General features: G+C 37.6%; 2 protein-coding genes across 3 annotated transcripts; both read left to right on the top strand.

Moving 5' to 3' along the window:
* The first annotated feature begins 74 nt into the window (after positions 1–74).
* Positions 75–9,826, top strand: LOC116303151 (pseudouridylate synthase PUS7L). 2 transcript variants are annotated; one of them, XM_089033044.1, is made up of 16 exons: positions 76–219; positions 331–583; positions 2,343–2,478; positions 2,858–2,946; positions 3,426–3,511; positions 3,924–4,011; positions 4,116–4,282; positions 4,479–4,527; positions 4,777–4,910; positions 5,469–5,627; positions 5,895–5,925; positions 6,035–6,219; positions 6,735–6,843; positions 7,473–7,966; positions 8,567–8,614; positions 9,439–9,826. In XM_089033044.1, the coding sequence occupies exons 1-16, from the start codon at positions 155–157 to the stop codon at positions 9,686–9,688; spliced, it is 2,343 nt and encodes a 780-aa protein (XP_088889170.1). In that variant the 5' UTR covers positions 76–154; the 3' UTR covers positions 9,689–9,826. The 2 variants fall into 2 exon arrangements, with proteins under 2 accessions (XP_088889173.1, XP_088889170.1); XM_089033047.1 differs by lacking the exons at positions 8,567–8,614; positions 9,439–9,826 and adding an exon at positions 8,225–8,440 and having other exon boundaries at positions 75–219.
* Positions 9,827–11,513: 1,687 nt separating this feature from the next.
* LOC116303135 (uncharacterized) lies at positions 11,514–15,089 on the top strand. The gene is made up of 2 exons (XM_089035228.1): positions 11,514–12,588; positions 13,840–15,089. The coding sequence occupies exons 1-2, from the start codon at positions 11,695–11,697 to the stop codon at positions 14,263–14,265; spliced, it is 1,320 nt and encodes a 439-aa protein (XP_088891354.1). The 5' UTR covers positions 11,514–11,694; the 3' UTR covers positions 14,266–15,089.
* The last annotated feature ends 2,156 nt before the right edge of the window (positions 15,090–17,245 follow it).

Below are 17,245 nucleotides of genomic sequence, written 5' to 3' on the forward strand. Positions count from 1 at the left end.
TTTGTTTTCTTTTGCCGCGCTGAGCCTGCGGTCCTAGTTAGCGGTTATGCGTTTTAGCTTAGGAACCAAGTCATTACATACCTCTCCAGTTTTCCTACACTTTCTCTTTATTTTTTGCTTTCTTTTCTTCCTATTTTCCTTTTTTTAAAGATTCATGGATATAGGCTTGGAATGTTATATCTCAGAACACAGTGGATTCTGTGGACAGTTAAAGAGATTGTATCCTTTACATGCTACTTTGCATGCTACTTTGCATGCTACTCATAACCTTTTTGATCTCAAATACTAGCTACTATTTTAGTTTTTCTAAACTTGAAAATACTTCAATAGCTGTGAGGACTTCAAGGTAACAGAGATTGATGAATTAGGCTGTCTAGTTGAGCTAACAAGCCAAGATATACAACCAGATGTAGCCAAAGATATGGAAAAATGTTACAGAAAAGTGATAACAGTCTCTGCTAAAAATGATGATAACATGCAACCATCAAATAGTTTATTTAGCTCTGGGAGTTGCAATGCAGAAAATTCAGCCAGCGGTGAAAAGGATAGTTCTTTGCAGCCTACCAACAAGTATTTTTATCAGGTAGCTGAGTACTACAAACTTGAAAAGTCTGCCAGCTTAGCTGGGATACATACAGCACACATTTTAGAGTGAAGCAATCACAAACCTGCAATCCATTCCAGTCACATCCAAGTAACATCCAATTTGTATAGGAAATTACACCATCTTGGGTACAATTCAGAATTTATAGATACAAGTGATATGTTTTGATTTTTTTTTAGTTGGACAAATTTGACAACTTTCAAAACATCACAAGTATCTATAAATTCCAAATTGTACGAGAAGATTGCGTGATTTTTTGTTTATAATACACTCAACAAAACTGAGCAACTTAATTGGGACTCTACAGAGTACAATTTGAAATCTAATTGTACTCCTCTTGTCCAATCAGAATTGAGTAATATTGTTGAGTGTATTATAAATCTCAATAGCATCTTAATAGAGGAAAATCAGTCGTCAAAATCTGTAAAGATCCACAGAGTCACCTATTGACACATGAATGATAAAAGGGTAAATTGACACATGACACTTGATGTATACAGTGCTTTAAAAAACCTTTGCCGCTCATCAGATTCAAGAACTTCAACCAGTGCCATGATCCAAACCAAAACAAAAACAAAAAAGTTTGCATTTTTTTTTGCAAAATTTTGGAATTATGACTAGTTATTCTATAATAAAATACAAATCATACGATAAAAGCTGCAAATTTGGCTGTAAAAAAACGTCTACTGTTCCGTACAATCCAGCCAACCGAAGTCCAGTCCATTCCATCCACTGTACGGTTCCGGATTTTCCAAAACTAAAAAACACTCTAAATTCGGGCATTTACAAGAAGGAAAACAAATTTTAGAAGTTGGGCATGTTTATGCTATACATAAAGATTGTCCATGGCCTTTCAAAAGGTGAAATTTCAAAAGTTTTTTTTTTGATTCAAGATCCAGTAACTGACTGAGGTCCAGTCACTTGCAATCCATTTCAGTCACAACCAATCCATTCCAGTCACATCCAAATAACATCCAATTTATCTTAATAAGATCTTAATGGAGGAAAATTAGTCATAAAATCTGTAACAATAGGATCAAAAATCATAGGATAAAAGCTGCAAATTCGGATTTTCCAAAATTAAAAGACACTCAAAATTCGTGCATTTAGAAGAGGAAAACAAGTTTAGAAGTTGGTCATGTTTTTGCTATACATTAAGTTTATCCATGGCCTTTCAAGAGGTGAAAATTCAAAACCTTTTTTTTTTGTGATTCAAGATCCAGTCACTGACTGAGGCCCAGTCAATTCCAATCTATTTTAGTCACAACCAATCCATTGTGGTTTTAGACCCGATAAAAACAATCTGACAGTTAACTGAATGACTTCAAAAATTCATGAATACTAAATGAGTATCTAGGGTCCTTATTCAGTTACATGCTCTTGTACTCTTTTGGTCCTTCATAAAGATTTCAAAATCGTTATATAAATTAAGATATCCATTTTGAACTATTAGAGTGCACGCACTAAAACCGTGAACATTAAATAGTACTAATTAGTACTATTTCATACAGAATCCTTTGTTTCCTATTGTTTAATTATCACTATTTAGGTACTAAAAGTTAGTATTTGTTTCACGGATATAGTGTGAGCACTCTATCAGGTATAAAGATCCATGCACGTGATGGATTTGAAGGACGTGATAGGTCTGAATGCTCATTAATTATTCATACATTTTTGAAACATGATATGATAACGGCTTTGCACCAATTTTCTTTACCAACTTCTATCCCTATTACAGCTTGCAGATATGTCATCTCCAGATGATATTCAAAAAGCTCTTTTCAAGTTAACTGATATTTTAGGAGAAATCAAAATGTCAAAACTTAAGGACATGTACAGTAATATGCAGACAAATGGTGGAACTTTAAATCTAGGTATATGAATATATATAATCCCTTTCATACAGTTCCCTGTGCCATACTGAAAGGTAGCCATGCCTTTGTGTTAAATTGAGACAAACGGTGAGCTTCGGTGATAGATACCTTTTTTAACACCTTGGACAATTATTCACATAACTGTTTGTATAACATGCTTACTGTTTGTCCTGCTTTGATGCAAAGGCACAGCTACCTTTCAAGATGGCACCTGGAACTGTGAAGGAGACTATTCTGCAATTCCAGGATAGGTCGTAGCTAGGCTTTGAATTCATATTGGAAAGAGAGGTTTAATTAAATTATTTTTGTTATTAACAACATGCTTTACTTTTTTCATATCTTTGAAAGTGTACATTTAAATAAATTTACTTTTTTAAAGGTTGTTTTAACAACAAAAATGACAGAGCAATTCTCCATTTCAATACAAGAATGGTATTCCCAGGAATCAAGACAGAAACTATTCGTCAGGTATAAAAAAATTATTATATAGTATTATATAAAAAATGCATGTAATATATATTAATGCATTATAAGGTATAGCATTTGATGTTTCGTAGTTGTCCCTGCTAGCCCTCCCTCCCCCTTACTCTCCCCTTGTGCCTTAGCATTGACAATGGAGCCAATTATTAATATTCCGAATACTACATCAACAGGATATAGACATTTGTATGAAAAGATTTTTAAAAGTAATTCTCTTTAATTAAATGTCTAGTCATTCTAGCACTTTCACACTAATTGGGGACACTTTTCACTCACACACACGCTACCACTATATATATTCAATGCTCTTAACGCATACAACACTCATCTCACATGTTGAATTTTATGAAGGAAGGAAACCAGAGAACCAGGAGAAGCCCACAGAAAACCCTCATTGCATAGAAGAGAACAATAGATCACTGATATATTTTGCATATGATGATGTTCTTTTTTTATCTATTGGTTAGGAAGGAGATTATTCAATGACTGCCAATATAGATCATGTATTTCTGGAATTTATGACATTATTTAATGATAAAGTGGCAGTAGAGAGGTAGGTCATTCTGAAAGAATGATGGATGAATGGGTTGATAAATGGATGGATGGATGGATGGACAGATAGATGAATGGATGGACGGACGGACGGACGGACGGACGGACGGACGGACGGACGGACGGACGGACGGACGGACGGACGGACGGATGGATGGATGGATGGATGGATGGATGGGTGAATGGATGGATGGATAGACAGATGGATGGATGGATGGATGGATGGATGGATGGATGGATGGATGGATGGATGGATGGATGGATGGATGGATGGATGGATGGATGGATGGATGGATGGATGGATAGATGGAATGAATGGATACACACTTGATACTAAACGTTCAGATCACATTCAGATGCTGCGCTGTTAATTTGTTCTTGTTTTTGCTACATTTTTCTATTCCTCCATATAGTTTGATGAGGTTTTGCTGCTGTATTGACAAAAATACTCCTGCCTCTCTTGACCTACCATTTTGTACCAACAAGGACAGAAGAACAACGGTATGTCACATCATGGGCTGATCAGCAAGTCATCAATGTGAGACTGAAAGGGCAAAGTAGGATAATGTACTAAATGGTTAAATTAATCAGATTAATGGTTTTAGATTCACAGGTCACTGGCAAAGCACTTTGGTTCGTTTCTCGAGAGTAAAACATTTGCATATGACAAACAGCATCCCAATAAAAAGTCTTGTATTCAGATAAGAACACGACCGAAAAAAGGATCAAGAAAAGAAGGGTTTGATGTAAAAAAGCCTTTGAAAGACTCCAGGTATTCTGAAATTCTATTTTTCTTTTATCAATTGTTATAAGATAGATATATTCCCTTCCTCCACCAACGCAGTCACACACAAATATCCTTAAAAACTCCCAGCTCCCAGCTCCCAGCTCCAAGCTTTATCTTTTTCTAATATGTTTATTTTTTTTGTGATTTATATAATTATATTATATATTGTTTTTATTTCCAGGGAAAAAGATGCAATGTACACTAGATTTGTGTTGAAAAAAGAAAACATGGTATTTATTTTTTGCTCTAAATTTTCGACTTTTATTGATAACCTTAAACAACCTATAGGAACAGCAGAGTCAGAGCACGGCTAACATGCAGATCGAATTGGAATTTAGCTTGTCAGATTTTGGGGATTGAGGGAAAACCTTCAGAACCTGGAGAAAAACTCTTGAATCAAGTGCAGGAAAACCAAGATATTCATATATATTCTACACTCAGATTACAACTAATCTTCATGTTCATAATTATTGTTCCAGGAAACACTAGAAGCCATAGAACGATTATCAAGGGCTCTTGGAACTCACCCATCTTTTTTTAGTTTTGCTGGAATAAAAGATAAAAAGGCAGTTACTCTACAAAATGTTGCTGTCAAAGGAATTACACCTGAACAGTAAGTTCGTTTTTCTTTTAGCAATTTGTAATTTGACTGTTTTATTTAGTAGTATCGCACACAATTCTACTACAGTATAAATTTGATAGGGAGAGAGCCGCCGGCCAACATAAACCTGTATTAGTGGCTCAAAATCGCAATAACTTTTAAATGGATCTCTTTAATGTTTTCCCATTTCAGACCACGCGTCATCCTCTTAAGAATGAGATTCTTTTTTTGATTTGTATCTATATACACGTGTCTTGTCATGCGCAACTGTGTATACTCTAGGGAATGTAAGTAGTCTGAAATGGGAAAGAATTATTAGTCTGAAATGGGAAAGAATTATGTTTCATCTTTCTATATGATAGGGATTCAGGGATTAGTCTGTGTACAGCCGTTTCCCACTCCCTCCCTCTATGTATTTATTGTTTTATTTTTTATTTCCTCAAAAAAGATAGGTATATCCAATCAGAATGCTCGAATAAGAAAACCATTTAAAAGTCACATCTTGTTCAATAAGTGTGCGACGCCTCAGTTCTTTATTTCCACTAAAGCACTTAAACGTTTTTTCCATAGGCTTTCTCTGGCGAATACCAACGCATCTTTACCAAACATAGCGGTAGGAAACTACAGAAGGGAAAAGAAAGCAATGGAAAAAGGACAACACAGTGGTAACGCCTTCCGAATCGTTATACGAGATGTACACTTGAATCCACATGAAGGAACGGACATTAGGTAAGATGTAGGCGTGTTAATTTTGAACACTTCTACCTTTTTGCCTTGGCGTTCTTTTGAGCATGGCAGCCATTGTTGTTCCGGTTACTCAGGTCTACCTCCTACCTTTGCCTTCATTTGCGCATGGCAGCCATTATATTTCCGCCCACTCGTACCACACTATCTTCGCCTTTCTGGCAATCAATTGCGCACGATCGGGATGAGTGCTTAAGATGACCGTCATTGTACTTACTCTCTTATAAACCTACTCTACTCAATTTTTTCCAGATGTAAAGATACAATCAACGAAAATGCCAAAGTAAGTGACGTTCATCCTATTCATTTTTAACTTGAGTGCCTACCTCAAAGTAACAGGATTTTTTATAAGTAAGAATTTTGGTTGTAATATTATTAAAAATCCTTTACAGGAAGCTGTGGAGAATGTCAAGACACATGGCTTCATTAATTATTTTGGTCGACAAAGGTTTGGACAAGATGGCAGCACGAGGTCAGACGAGATCGGTCTTGCTATGCTACAAGGTGACATGGTTAAAGCAGTAAAGCTTCTTCTCAGACCAAGTACCAACAATGATGATACAAATGATGCCAAAAGGTTAGAAAACGCATTACAATAACTACTATATAAAGAGCAGATATTGGAAACATAACCTGTTATGACCTGCCTTGCTTTGATCAGCCAATCAGAAACCAAGAACACCCACAAGGTCCAATTAGATGACTTGAATTAAAGGGGTGGCATGCACTGCTACAGCGCTTTCTCTTACTGCTGTAGTTCATGCCTGGGGACGCGGGTTTGATTCTCGGCTGAACCACAGCTATGTGATTTTGTTTGATGCGTTGTTATCTCCTTTGTCTCGATGTTTTTCTACCGGCCCTGCGCTTTTCCTCCCTCCATGAAAATCAGCATATGAGATCAGTGCTGTGTGTTGCTTGAAATATAGAATGTAGTGATAGTGCGCGTGAAGTAAACCGCACGGAAGATACCCTTACAGGGAGTGATGGTTGTAAAATATATGTATCAGTATGACATGTTTCAACACTAATAAGAGCTTCCCGAGCTTCGGTTTAGTACTTCCGGTTGACACTAAGTTCTCCTACCTTGTCCAGGTATTTCCAGGAAACTGGTGATATTCCAGGAACGCTGTCCAGGATGCCACCAGACAGAACACGTGAGTGCTTGATACTCAAGTCACTTCACCGACACGGACAAGATCTCGTAAGTATCATATTTTCATAATTGTGGCTACCTTGACAGATTATTCCATTCTTTGGGGTCTGTCTGTCGGTCTTGTTGAAACGTTACTGCAATCGAACAAGAAGTAGGATTGAGTTTGAGTTTCACTTTTTGCAAGGGGAAACAATTTTATATTACCTAGTGTAAAGTCGCTCCTGAAGATTGTCTCGTTTTGTTATGACAGTCAAAAATATTTCATTGCATGAAACTATTTATCGTCCCAAGGAAATACGGTTGAGTGTGTCTCATAACTGAAGTTGAATAACATATCCTGTCGGTGCAACTGCCACACACTTTTTTTTCATCGCTCAATTGAAAAGAGATAACTAGCTAAAAACTAGTGTGAGCTGCGTCGGTGTTTCTAATGAAACAGTAGTGGTAAAAGGATAAATTTTACACCGTGAAAAGATGAGAAAACTTACTGACGTTTCGGACGCTAGTCCTTCATCCTTCTTTCTATCACCTCTCTCTCTTGTACGACTCCGACGAAGGACTAGCAGTCCGAAACGTCAGTAAGTTTTTTTCATCTTTTGAGATTCGAGAGATAAGTTGTAAGGGAAAATTGCTCAGTGTAACACGACCTTAACAGAGTCAATCGCTGTGTTCACCAGGATGGTTGTACTAAGGCCTTCTTCGACATACCCTACTCTATGCGCCTACTGTATGCCCATAGCTATGTAAGTCTTCTATGGAACAAGATGGCGTCCTATAGACTGAAGGAATACGGTGAGTTGGACATCGTAGAGGGAGATCTTGTGCATGACTCTTCATCTAGCAGCTTTAATACCTCGCAGTCTGCTGGCATAGGAACTGATGATACACCTCCAGCCGAAGAGGACAGACGAGTTAACACGGATACATATTCCATAAGAACTGCGCCTTTTGACAAAAGAAACAAAAACATACAGACGAGCGAAGACACTGAAAAGATCCACACTGATGATAAAAGTGGTAGGAAGTACAACATCACCACAAGTATCGATAAGTCACACATCAAAGTTGTCTCGGAGGAAGATGTTCGTGCCGCCAAATATACCATACGAGATCTCGTTCTCCCTATACCGGGTTACAATGTCATCTATCCCACTAATCGACTCAAAGAAAGGTATTGTACTTCTGTTGTTTCTTTTATAGCGATATTATTTAGAAGAATAGGTCCACAATGCTAAGTGGCCCGATTTTTTCCAATTTAGTCCATATTCATCTTAGTTTCAGTCAGGCTTGCGCCAAATCGCACTCGCCACTCGGAGATGCGCGCAGAGCGTGAAGCAGTCCTTCAACTTTCAAAACCTTCAATTTTTGTACGACACCGCCCTGAAACAACCTCTGGACTGATCAAAGTCACGGCATGTCTAACTCACAGATCGAACCCTGAAACAACCTCTGGGCTTATCGAAGTCAGGGTACGGCTAACTCACAGATCAAATTGGAATTTAGCTTGTTAGGAGGGAGAAAACTGGAAAACCCTGAGAAAAACCCTTGAATCAAGTGAGATTGAGACCAAGAATGCAGAGTCCAGGAATCGAACCCATGCAAGACTCTAGAGGTGAAAAGCAAGTGCGCTACCGTTACGCCAGTCTTTGGGGCAAAACCCAGAGGCGAGTACGTCACTTGTGCAAAGACACGCTAAGAAGAGCTTTGAGAAAGCTTAATGATTCTCAATTCAAAGATTTAATCATTTAATATTTTTGATTTTGTTATCCAGATATCAAGAAGCACTTGAAAAGGATGGTCTGACCAGCAAGAGTTTCAGGTAATAACCTTTCAATTAATTATTTTTCCCTTTCAACATCTCCTCCTTATTCCTAATTCCATGTCTCCACATGAATCATTAATGATTGTCAACTTTTGGTCCAATCGAAGCGTCCATAACTTCACGCGTATGGACCTTTTTCCCCGGATTTATTAGCCTTCCGAGGTGGAGGGAAAACGGGGTCGAGTTGGAATTGCAGTGCATTGTGGGGTGGTTTTAGGAGACATTCCCAAGACGGCGCAATCTCGTACCCAGAGCCTGCGTTTCTTGTGGCCTGCGGCGGAGAACAAGAAGGGAGGACGTTCTTCTCCGCAGGCCATAAGAAACGCAGGCTCTGGGTACGAGATTGAAGACGGCAGAGCAATGCACTGAGGCAAGAGAATATGAAGTACTTAATATTCTCTTGATTGAGGCAATGCACGCTTGACCCATATTTTTCTCTTCAACCTTGGAACGGCTTATAACCGTTAAAGTTATCCTCACTATATCAGTAGTGATTTCGGCTACGCCTCTTTGCCGGTTTCGAACCGGATAAAACTGACACTCCTTCTGATTTAGTAAATACAGTATTTTTTTAAACGTTCTAAAGCGGAACAAATAGCTGAGTTATTCTTCTTCTTGAGTTACTACTGTTTTTATCTCTTGTCTTTTTGCTCCCTTAACTTTCATTAGTCATTAACGATTATAGTTATTTTAAAAATGCCTTTCGTGCGTACGTCCAGTTTGCTTACTGGAAGTCCTGCTTTTATGAATTAAGATGTTTATTCTTCCGGGGTTCTTTTTTCGGCATCAACTGATCCGTTCTCCGTCACTGCTGTTTATAGAATCAAAAGCTTGGGTATGACATTGCCTGGCGCATATCGAAAGGTAATTGCTGTTCCAAAGGACCTTGAATACACCTGGATTGACGACAATACGACTTCTGCTCATGGCGCTAAACAATCGGTGGGAGTTTCTCCAGGAAACTCGTATCCTCTAAAAATAAATCAAACTCAAATATGTAGCTTATCTGTTAAATATCATGAGAACTCCGACAAAACTGAATTGCGTGGGAAAACGACGGACCAAAAGTGAAAGAGATGGTACGAGTGTGTCAAATGTGAACGAGATTGACGATGCTGGACTACTTGAGCCTTGCAGGAAGCGCTTAAAGCGTAGTGATGAAAGAACTATGAACTGCGTTGAAAATAACATGGAAATATCATTCAAATCGCAGCCATCGTGTTACGCTACTGTTTGCTTGCGTGAATTAATGAAATCCTAGCTTTACTTTTGTCTTCGTTCATTTTCATAAAGTATTTTACGAAGTTTAATGGTTTTGTTTTCTTTACGATAGTTCACTTACAAACACTGAACTCTTTGAAGGAAAAATCCTTTCAAAATACTTACAATTTTAACATTTTGGTTTTAAATCAGTGAAAAACCTATAGTAAGATATCTTGAACCATGCTTTTAAATAGAAACTAGATTTTTCCGGAAACATGCCAATTGATGGGTTGCAAGCATTCCCAAGAGAGTTAAGAGACAAAAGCATGGCGGCCGTTAACAATGGATGCAAATAAAAAATCTTTTGCCCGAGAGGCCACGAGAATTTGTATATATTGTCTTTTTGATGGACAGAATAGAATGTTGAGTTGTGTAAAAGGAATGCACGTTTTGTTAACGAAAGTGTTGATCAGTATCATTTAAGTGATTTTATTTATTGAGGGTAACACGTAACAGCCGATGACCTTGGCCCTCCCTCTGTCTACATTTACTGGGGAGTGTGTCAAGATGACGTGGCGGTAAAACAGTAGCCGGCCTTTCACCTCGGGGTTCAACTTCCATGCCCCATGTGAACTGGTTAGAGCTCGTGTGCTCCGGGCTCACACATGGACTGTAAATTGCTGTCAGAGGCGCCTTCACATTGACCCCGTTGAGCTGCGCCTCTGCTGTATTTTCGTGGTGAATAAAAACAATCCTTCCAGTTCTTTCGTAAGGACAATCGTAGAGCAGAGAGGGTATATATTTTCTTATTAGTTATAGCTATAGTTTTATTACCATACTGGGAGAGTCTTCTTTTCATTTCCCCCAAGCCAGAGAATGAAATTGAAAGAAGACTGCCCGAGCAGGAATTTTTTTTATAGACTTAAGTGTATCATTTTTTTAAATGTCCGTTTAATATTGCTATGTAAAAATAATAAATATAACGATAACAATAACGAATAAAATTCATTGGATACCCTCACTGCTTTACGGTTGCCGTTACGAAAGGACTGAATGATTCTTAGGACGCTTTAGTGGTTTTGTGATGTATAGGAAATCCGACTTTCGTTATAAGGTCGTTATTCAAGTCGCGGCACGTTATTTTGTGATAAAAATATCTTTATGGAGTTTTAGATTGGGTAACACACTCTATAATCTAATAACATTTATACCCAACCAATTGCCTTCCATCTAATAATTTTCAGTGTCTGAATACGTGAAGCAAAACAGGGTGATCAAAATAGCCAATATACTAATGCTGACAAAACGGGTAATTGAGAAATGGAGAGTAGAAAAAAAAAAATACAAAAAAGGCTTAAATTTTAGAATTATTTTTAATCACACAGTAAGCTACGTGTAAAATTGTCTTGCCTGATGGACTAGAATACCGAAGACGTCGTGGGTTTGAGTCCCGCCAAGGGCTTATGATATTTTTCTCTTACGAGACGAACTGATCGATAAAAACATACGATCTAAGAAGTATACAAGATGTAATACTATGGACTTTAGAGAGCTCACTTTATATATTTCATAAATATTGGCATTCATGACTTATTTTGGTATAGGAATCGAAGTTCATTGATATTTTGAGTACTTTGTACTTCAGTTTGTAAATCTTTTGTGAAAATGTTCTTTAAAAGGCAATAATAATATTATTAATTGTGACCGGAAATAAATCATAATATAAGACTGTCACACACTCATATGGGTGGAGTAATAATGAAAAGGTATTTAAATGATCGCATCCTTGGCCATTACATCAAACATCGCCTCCAATAAACGATTCGGAAACGAATACAGTACAGAGAAGTTGGTTTTATCACAGCGAATTGAAGATGACGTATACAGTGTTTTTCTATCTTCAAGTAATTTTGATTTCGAGTAGCATGCGGGATTTCGTAGCCATGTCGCCACCGAACTTGGACTGTCCACTACCTGAGGTGGGAAGCCATGGCGACATTATATCAGTGCAGATTGTCGTTAAAGAACGTAAAAAGGGAATGAGTAACATGTACACCTACGGCGGTAAACTGAAGGAGGAAACTACCCATACGTTGTACAACAACGGGTCTATTTATCTCCTCCGAGACGGCGTCAAGGCTGCTTTTAATGGGCGGCAAATATGTATTTCGGCGAAGGTGGTGTCTATTTTGGACCAAAGTGGCTCAAACGAAACAATACTTCAGAAATGTGAGCACAAATGCTTTGGGATTAATGAAACTGTTGCGCAAGCGACAAAGGTGCAAGAAGGAGGAGTCTTAATGGCGAAAAGAATTCGAGGACTTTGCTGCGTATGGAGCTCGGAAACCTGGCTTGAGATTTCTCCCCAGAAGCCAAGCTACAAGTGTTTAAGTTGCTCAAGTGAGGAATGTGTAAAAAACTCGACAAAAGTCATTCAATGTGCACCTGGTATCGGCTGTTATACCATGGTCTTCACGATGAAACTTGCCAACAAGACGACCACCTATCAAATGAAAGGCTGCTCTAACCATAGGATTCTAAGAGGGAGAAGCTGCTGGAACGGTTGTCGAAAAATCGTCGTGAATTACAACATGTGCATTGAGTGCTGCTATGGAGACCTCTGTAATTCGGGCAGGAAAGAAAATTCTACAGAGATTCCTACTAATGTACCAAAGAAAATGTGGAGAGCTGGTGGAGGAAGTAATGGGATCCATAGCTCTTGCTCCTCACTTCTCATGGCGTTTTTTCTTTTATTTGCCTTGTGGACATGATGGACGTGTCGTTGAGCGAGATACGCTTTCCGCTGAAGCTAATTTCGTACATCTAGCGCTGTGGATAGACAACTTGATTGGTAACCTAGGCGTCTAATGCCGGGCAAGGAGAGTCTTACTGAACTAATGCAAATACGATGGAATATGATGATATTCTTCAAAAGATCAAGCTTGGTTCAAAAAGTAACTTTTTGGCGTGTGAATGCATAGCGAAACATCAACCAGTGGACAACGCCTTTCGCAAGTTCCGATTCTGATGTACAAATGAAAGCGCTAGCAAATGACTTCAGAAGTCCATTGTTTCCTTTCTCGATCGTGCAGCTATAACAATATATATATATTTGTACTTGGGATTCATGAGAAATGATTCTTGGTCAAGTCTGGAACAACCTCTAAATCTAGGACCAATTTCATTTGTTCAATTAGTTTTGTGGTTTAGGGAAAGCGTCACAATATTTAGATTTGATTCCGGATTTATTATTATTACTATTGGCTTGCCATTGATGACTCAGCCGTCAAAGGAGAGAAAAAAGGCAAAAGCCAGTTATTCTATGGTATGTGCTTCTTCACCACCATTGGCCATAAAGGCGTTTACATATATTATGTAATTTTTACCTAGTGAACTATCTGCGAAATATTTATTGATTACCCTGCGAGCAGAGGTGTTTATTGATATTCTTCTTGTATAAAGATGAAATGTGAAATCATTCAGCAAGGTTTTATTATTATACCATTTCCTGAACTGCTTGATCGAAGGAAGATATTTGATTACATGTTGCATTTTTCACATTTATAACCATTGTAAAATATTGTACAAACTTTAAAGGAAAAATGCGTAAAATTTCTTTCACGATTCGGTCACTAAATATAGGCAAATATAAAGAGCAGAAATAAATGATTTTAATAGCATTCAAAGTAATTCACGAGTTAAAAAAGATGCGTTTGTTCATCAAGAAGAAAAGACTGCGATGCCGAGTCGATGTGTTTTTTCCAGAGCAACAGACAAGGAAGTCTTCAGCTCAAATTTCTTACATAAATTTTTGCAAGCCTACGTGTTCAAACCTGTAGAATTTTAACCAAAATCGAACTACATACAAAAGAAACCCGAGATGTTAGCTTTCTGACCACGTGGTCACTTAATGTCAATATTAGGACAGGATAATCCATACAAGGATCGTTGGTTATCCATTAACCATCAAGTTGACTCGAACGCGGGATAACGCTGAAAAACACTAAACATATCTCTAGTTTCCTGCCGTTTTCACCATGAATACTTTCGTGGTGTTGATGATATTTTGTATGTCGCTTTTTGGTGATGTAAAGAGTGTATCCGATGAGGCATTTGACTGCTATATGTGTTCTGGAGACGGCTGTAAGCAGAATCCACCAGTCGACAGTTGCCCGAGTGGACACCAGTGTTACAAGATGGAGGTTCGAAGAGACACTGATGTCGACAGTCCTTTCATCATCAAGGGATGTACAAACGATCAGACATTCTGGAAGAGAACTTGTTACGATGACTGCAAGGAGAACCAACCTTTTGGTGTGGAAAATTCCAGGATTTGCATCTACTGTTGTGATGATTATCTCTGCAACTCTTCCATCAAAACAAACCCAGGCGTCTATGGAATTCTCTTGGCTTTTACTATTCTTATCGCCATCATACTCCTATAAATATAAACTTTTCAACTTAAAAAAGCACATTCAGGATAAGGAACTTTATTGGAAAAGACATGAACGTAAAGTATTGGGAGTAGTTTATGGTATCGTAACTCCACCACGCTATGAAACAGAATCCTGCTTTCACCGTTGTAACCGTCACGAACGCGTTTCAGTTGTTTGTATGGTAACGCTTGTTTCTAGCAGTTATCCCGATATGAAGCCAAACTAAACCTATTCGCTTGCCTTTGGATTTTGTCTCGCTTTCTCAGTCTCTTTATTTGTGTAGTAAGCTTTTTTAAACTATGCATTCTGTAGTTTAGAAGATTTTATCGGCAAGCCATGTAATCTGATGCTTATAGAAAGATTCTTGAAATGTTTTCTAACGCAATTGTCGAGTGCCCAGAAAATTTATACTTTTAGATCATTGTATGACTCATTGGTTATGATTCCGGTTATGACTACAATATAAGCCATTCCGAAATTGAGGAGAAAACTGGGTTGACCTGAAATTGCAGTGCATTTTGGGGATGTTTTAGGGCCCAGTCTATTAGGGACGAAATACTAATACGCCATCTTTGAAATATGCTTCCAAAATGCACTTTAATGCCATCTCGACCCAGTTTTTCTCTGGCTAATAAATCACTTCCTTCGTCAAATCTATCGACATCTTCCTTTATTATTACTTCTTCAATTATATTGCAAAATTGTTGTGTAACTTCAGAACCGTGTAATAAGTAACCATTCACTTGCTATGATGTTATATATGTCCTAGCTGTCAAGCCTGCACAAGTAACCCAAACTTTTATAAGTTTTAATAAATTATAATTAATTAACAACTGGTGTTGAGGGTTGTTTTTTTCGAATGGGAATTTGAATGGGATGACTAACTAGAGACGTCGGTAGATGATTTGTAAATTTTTATCCAAAAAGTTTTAATATTTTAGCAACATTGATATCTAAGGTCAATAAGTGTCGCGTACATTGTGTGTCATCGTGAAGCACTGAAGTCACGAATCTTCGCCTGATGACATGAACAGCTCTTTTTTGGAGCCTAAGTTTAAAAATCCATCATTACTGGAAAATTACTCAATCCTTAGTTTTCATAACCCTAATCTTCTATTCTAACTTGGAAACCATTCTTCTCATTTCTTAGTAGCTTTTTTTCCTCTAAAATACGAATATTCTTGTAGTATTTTTCTAAACCACTGTCCTGCCTCGATTAGTCTTAACTATTTGTAGGGCAGTGGTGATTTACTTCTTATTTGACTGTAATATTTTTTTCGTATAAAATAAACTGTAATAAACTGTTTCATTACTGCAGTGTGGAAACGTAACTAACTACCTTGCTGCCCGTTTTTATTTCAAGATTGTCTGGAGAAGAATGGAGTCAAGGAGAAGGGAGAAATGGGAAATAAGAGAGGGAGGAAGGAGAAACAGCAGGGGGAAAAATAGAAGAGGAAGAAGGGAGAGCTATGAAAGAATAAAAGGGAGGAAGGGAAGGAGAAATGGCCAGGAGGAAAATGGCTTTAAAAAATAAAAAGGAATGATATTTGAATGTCTGTTCTTCTTCACTACTCAAGATTGTACATCTGGATTCAACTCGCACAAAATTCCGTTTCGTTTCCCTTTGTTTCGTTTCGTTTCGCAAACTGCAGTTAGTGAAAAATCTTACTGGTGTAAAATAAGAAAAATGTAAGGACCTTGGATTATTCAGGAAGGAACGCAACCGAGGAGCTCTGGGTACGAGCTATTAAGAGGGCGTCTCTGTAACAGCGTGCCACTCGATCTGGGCTCGAAAAATAGATTTCTTTTATATTCCTATCATCGAAAGTACTATCTATCCTCACTACAAAATTGCAGTTAGAATTGTTCTAAATTCGTTTTTCCACCCGCTATGCGAATTTTTGTCCATCGACCCCAAATCAGTGAAAGACGCCGATTTTCGAGGTCGGCCGAGGGCTATTTTCAAAGTCTGTTTTCTCGGGTTTCTCTGCACATAAAAGCTAATTTTTCTATCCAGAACTTTAGTCTAGTGTAACTTCTGCATAAAAACAGTAATAGTTTTTTTTGGAATGCGCGAATTCAGAAAAATAATCCTAACTAATCGAGACTACTGAAAGCGTGACATGGAAAGCTAAGATTATGAGACCTCCAATATTGCAAATTTCTCATTTGTGGCACCTAATCCAGCCCTAAAATATCATTCAACCTTGAGATAAGAAGCTATTTTATAGATGTGTGCAATAAAATTTGCGGCACATTGCGTTTCTACGAAATAAGCTAAGTTTCAAATTGTTCTATTTTCAGTTATTTCCTAGCGTGACACGACAGGCCGTTGGGTCTGTGACGGCTACTTCTTTGCTCATTATCCTCAATACCATTACCTAAAATATAATATGATGAATTAAAAACCTTAACTTTACAATATTTGTTCCATTATAAGAGATTTCAATGATCTACGGCTTCATTCAATAGTGTTTCTATAAGCTGTTTTGAAATTTCACCGCACAGTAATTTTTTTATTTGAATATCTCGAGCTCCGCGGGAGGTCAATCGTTATTTGTTTATTTAATTGTAGTAAAGAAATCCTCACTTTATCTCGAAACATACTAAAGAGATCCAAAAATGAGAAGTGTTCTTGCCAGTAGAGCTGAATATTTCTAGTTTTTTTAGTTGAAGGTAACATATCATTCATATCATTGTAATAAAGGATGCACTTGCCCGCCTTAGTAGCGTTATTCACTGTGTTATTGATCAACTCTATACTTATGTTAGTAGTACTTGCAATACTGAATATATGTCTTTGTACTAAATACTAGTGAGTTAGACCTAGTACGTGTTAATTGAAGGCTCTCTTGCAAAAAAAAAAAAAAAAAAAAGAAAAAAAAAGAAATAAAATAAAACAAAATAGCAATGCATAATAATTTTACAAATAACCATTATTACAAATACAAATACATATCTAAGAGCGAAATTCAGTCAGAAAGAAATG

The sequence above is a fragment of the Actinia tenebrosa genome, unplaced genomic scaffold (assembly GCF_029948245.1).
Source record: "Actinia tenebrosa isolate PJP-AT-01 unplaced genomic scaffold, QUT_ActTen_1.0 PGA_scaffold0__85_contigs__length_37466705, whole genome shotgun sequence".
Classification (NCBI taxonomy): Eukaryota; Metazoa; Cnidaria; class Anthozoa; order Actiniaria; family Actiniidae; genus Actinia; species Actinia tenebrosa.

Excerpts from the sequence above, each read along its gene's own strand:
- LOC116303135 (XM_089035228.1), top strand. The coding sequence starts at position 11,695 with ATGACGTATACAGTGTTTTTCTATCTTCAAGTAATTTTGATTTCGAGT. Across the intron at positions 12,589-13,839 it reads TTTTATTTGCCTTGTGGACA|TTTCCTGCCGTTTTCACCAT; the intron begins TGATGGACGTGT and ends ACATATCTCTAG.
- LOC116303151 (XM_089033044.1), top strand. The coding sequence starts at position 155 with ATGGATATAGGCTTGGAATGTTATATCTCAGAACACAGTGGATTCTGT. Across the intron at positions 7,967-8,566 it reads ACTAATCGACTCAAAGAAAG|ATATCAAGAAGCACTTGAAA; the intron begins GTATTGTACTTC and ends TTTGTTATCCAG. Across the intron at positions 8,615-9,438 it reads CTGACCAGCAAGAGTTTCAG|AATCAAAAGCTTGGGTATGA; the intron begins GTAATAACCTTT and ends TGCTGTTTATAG.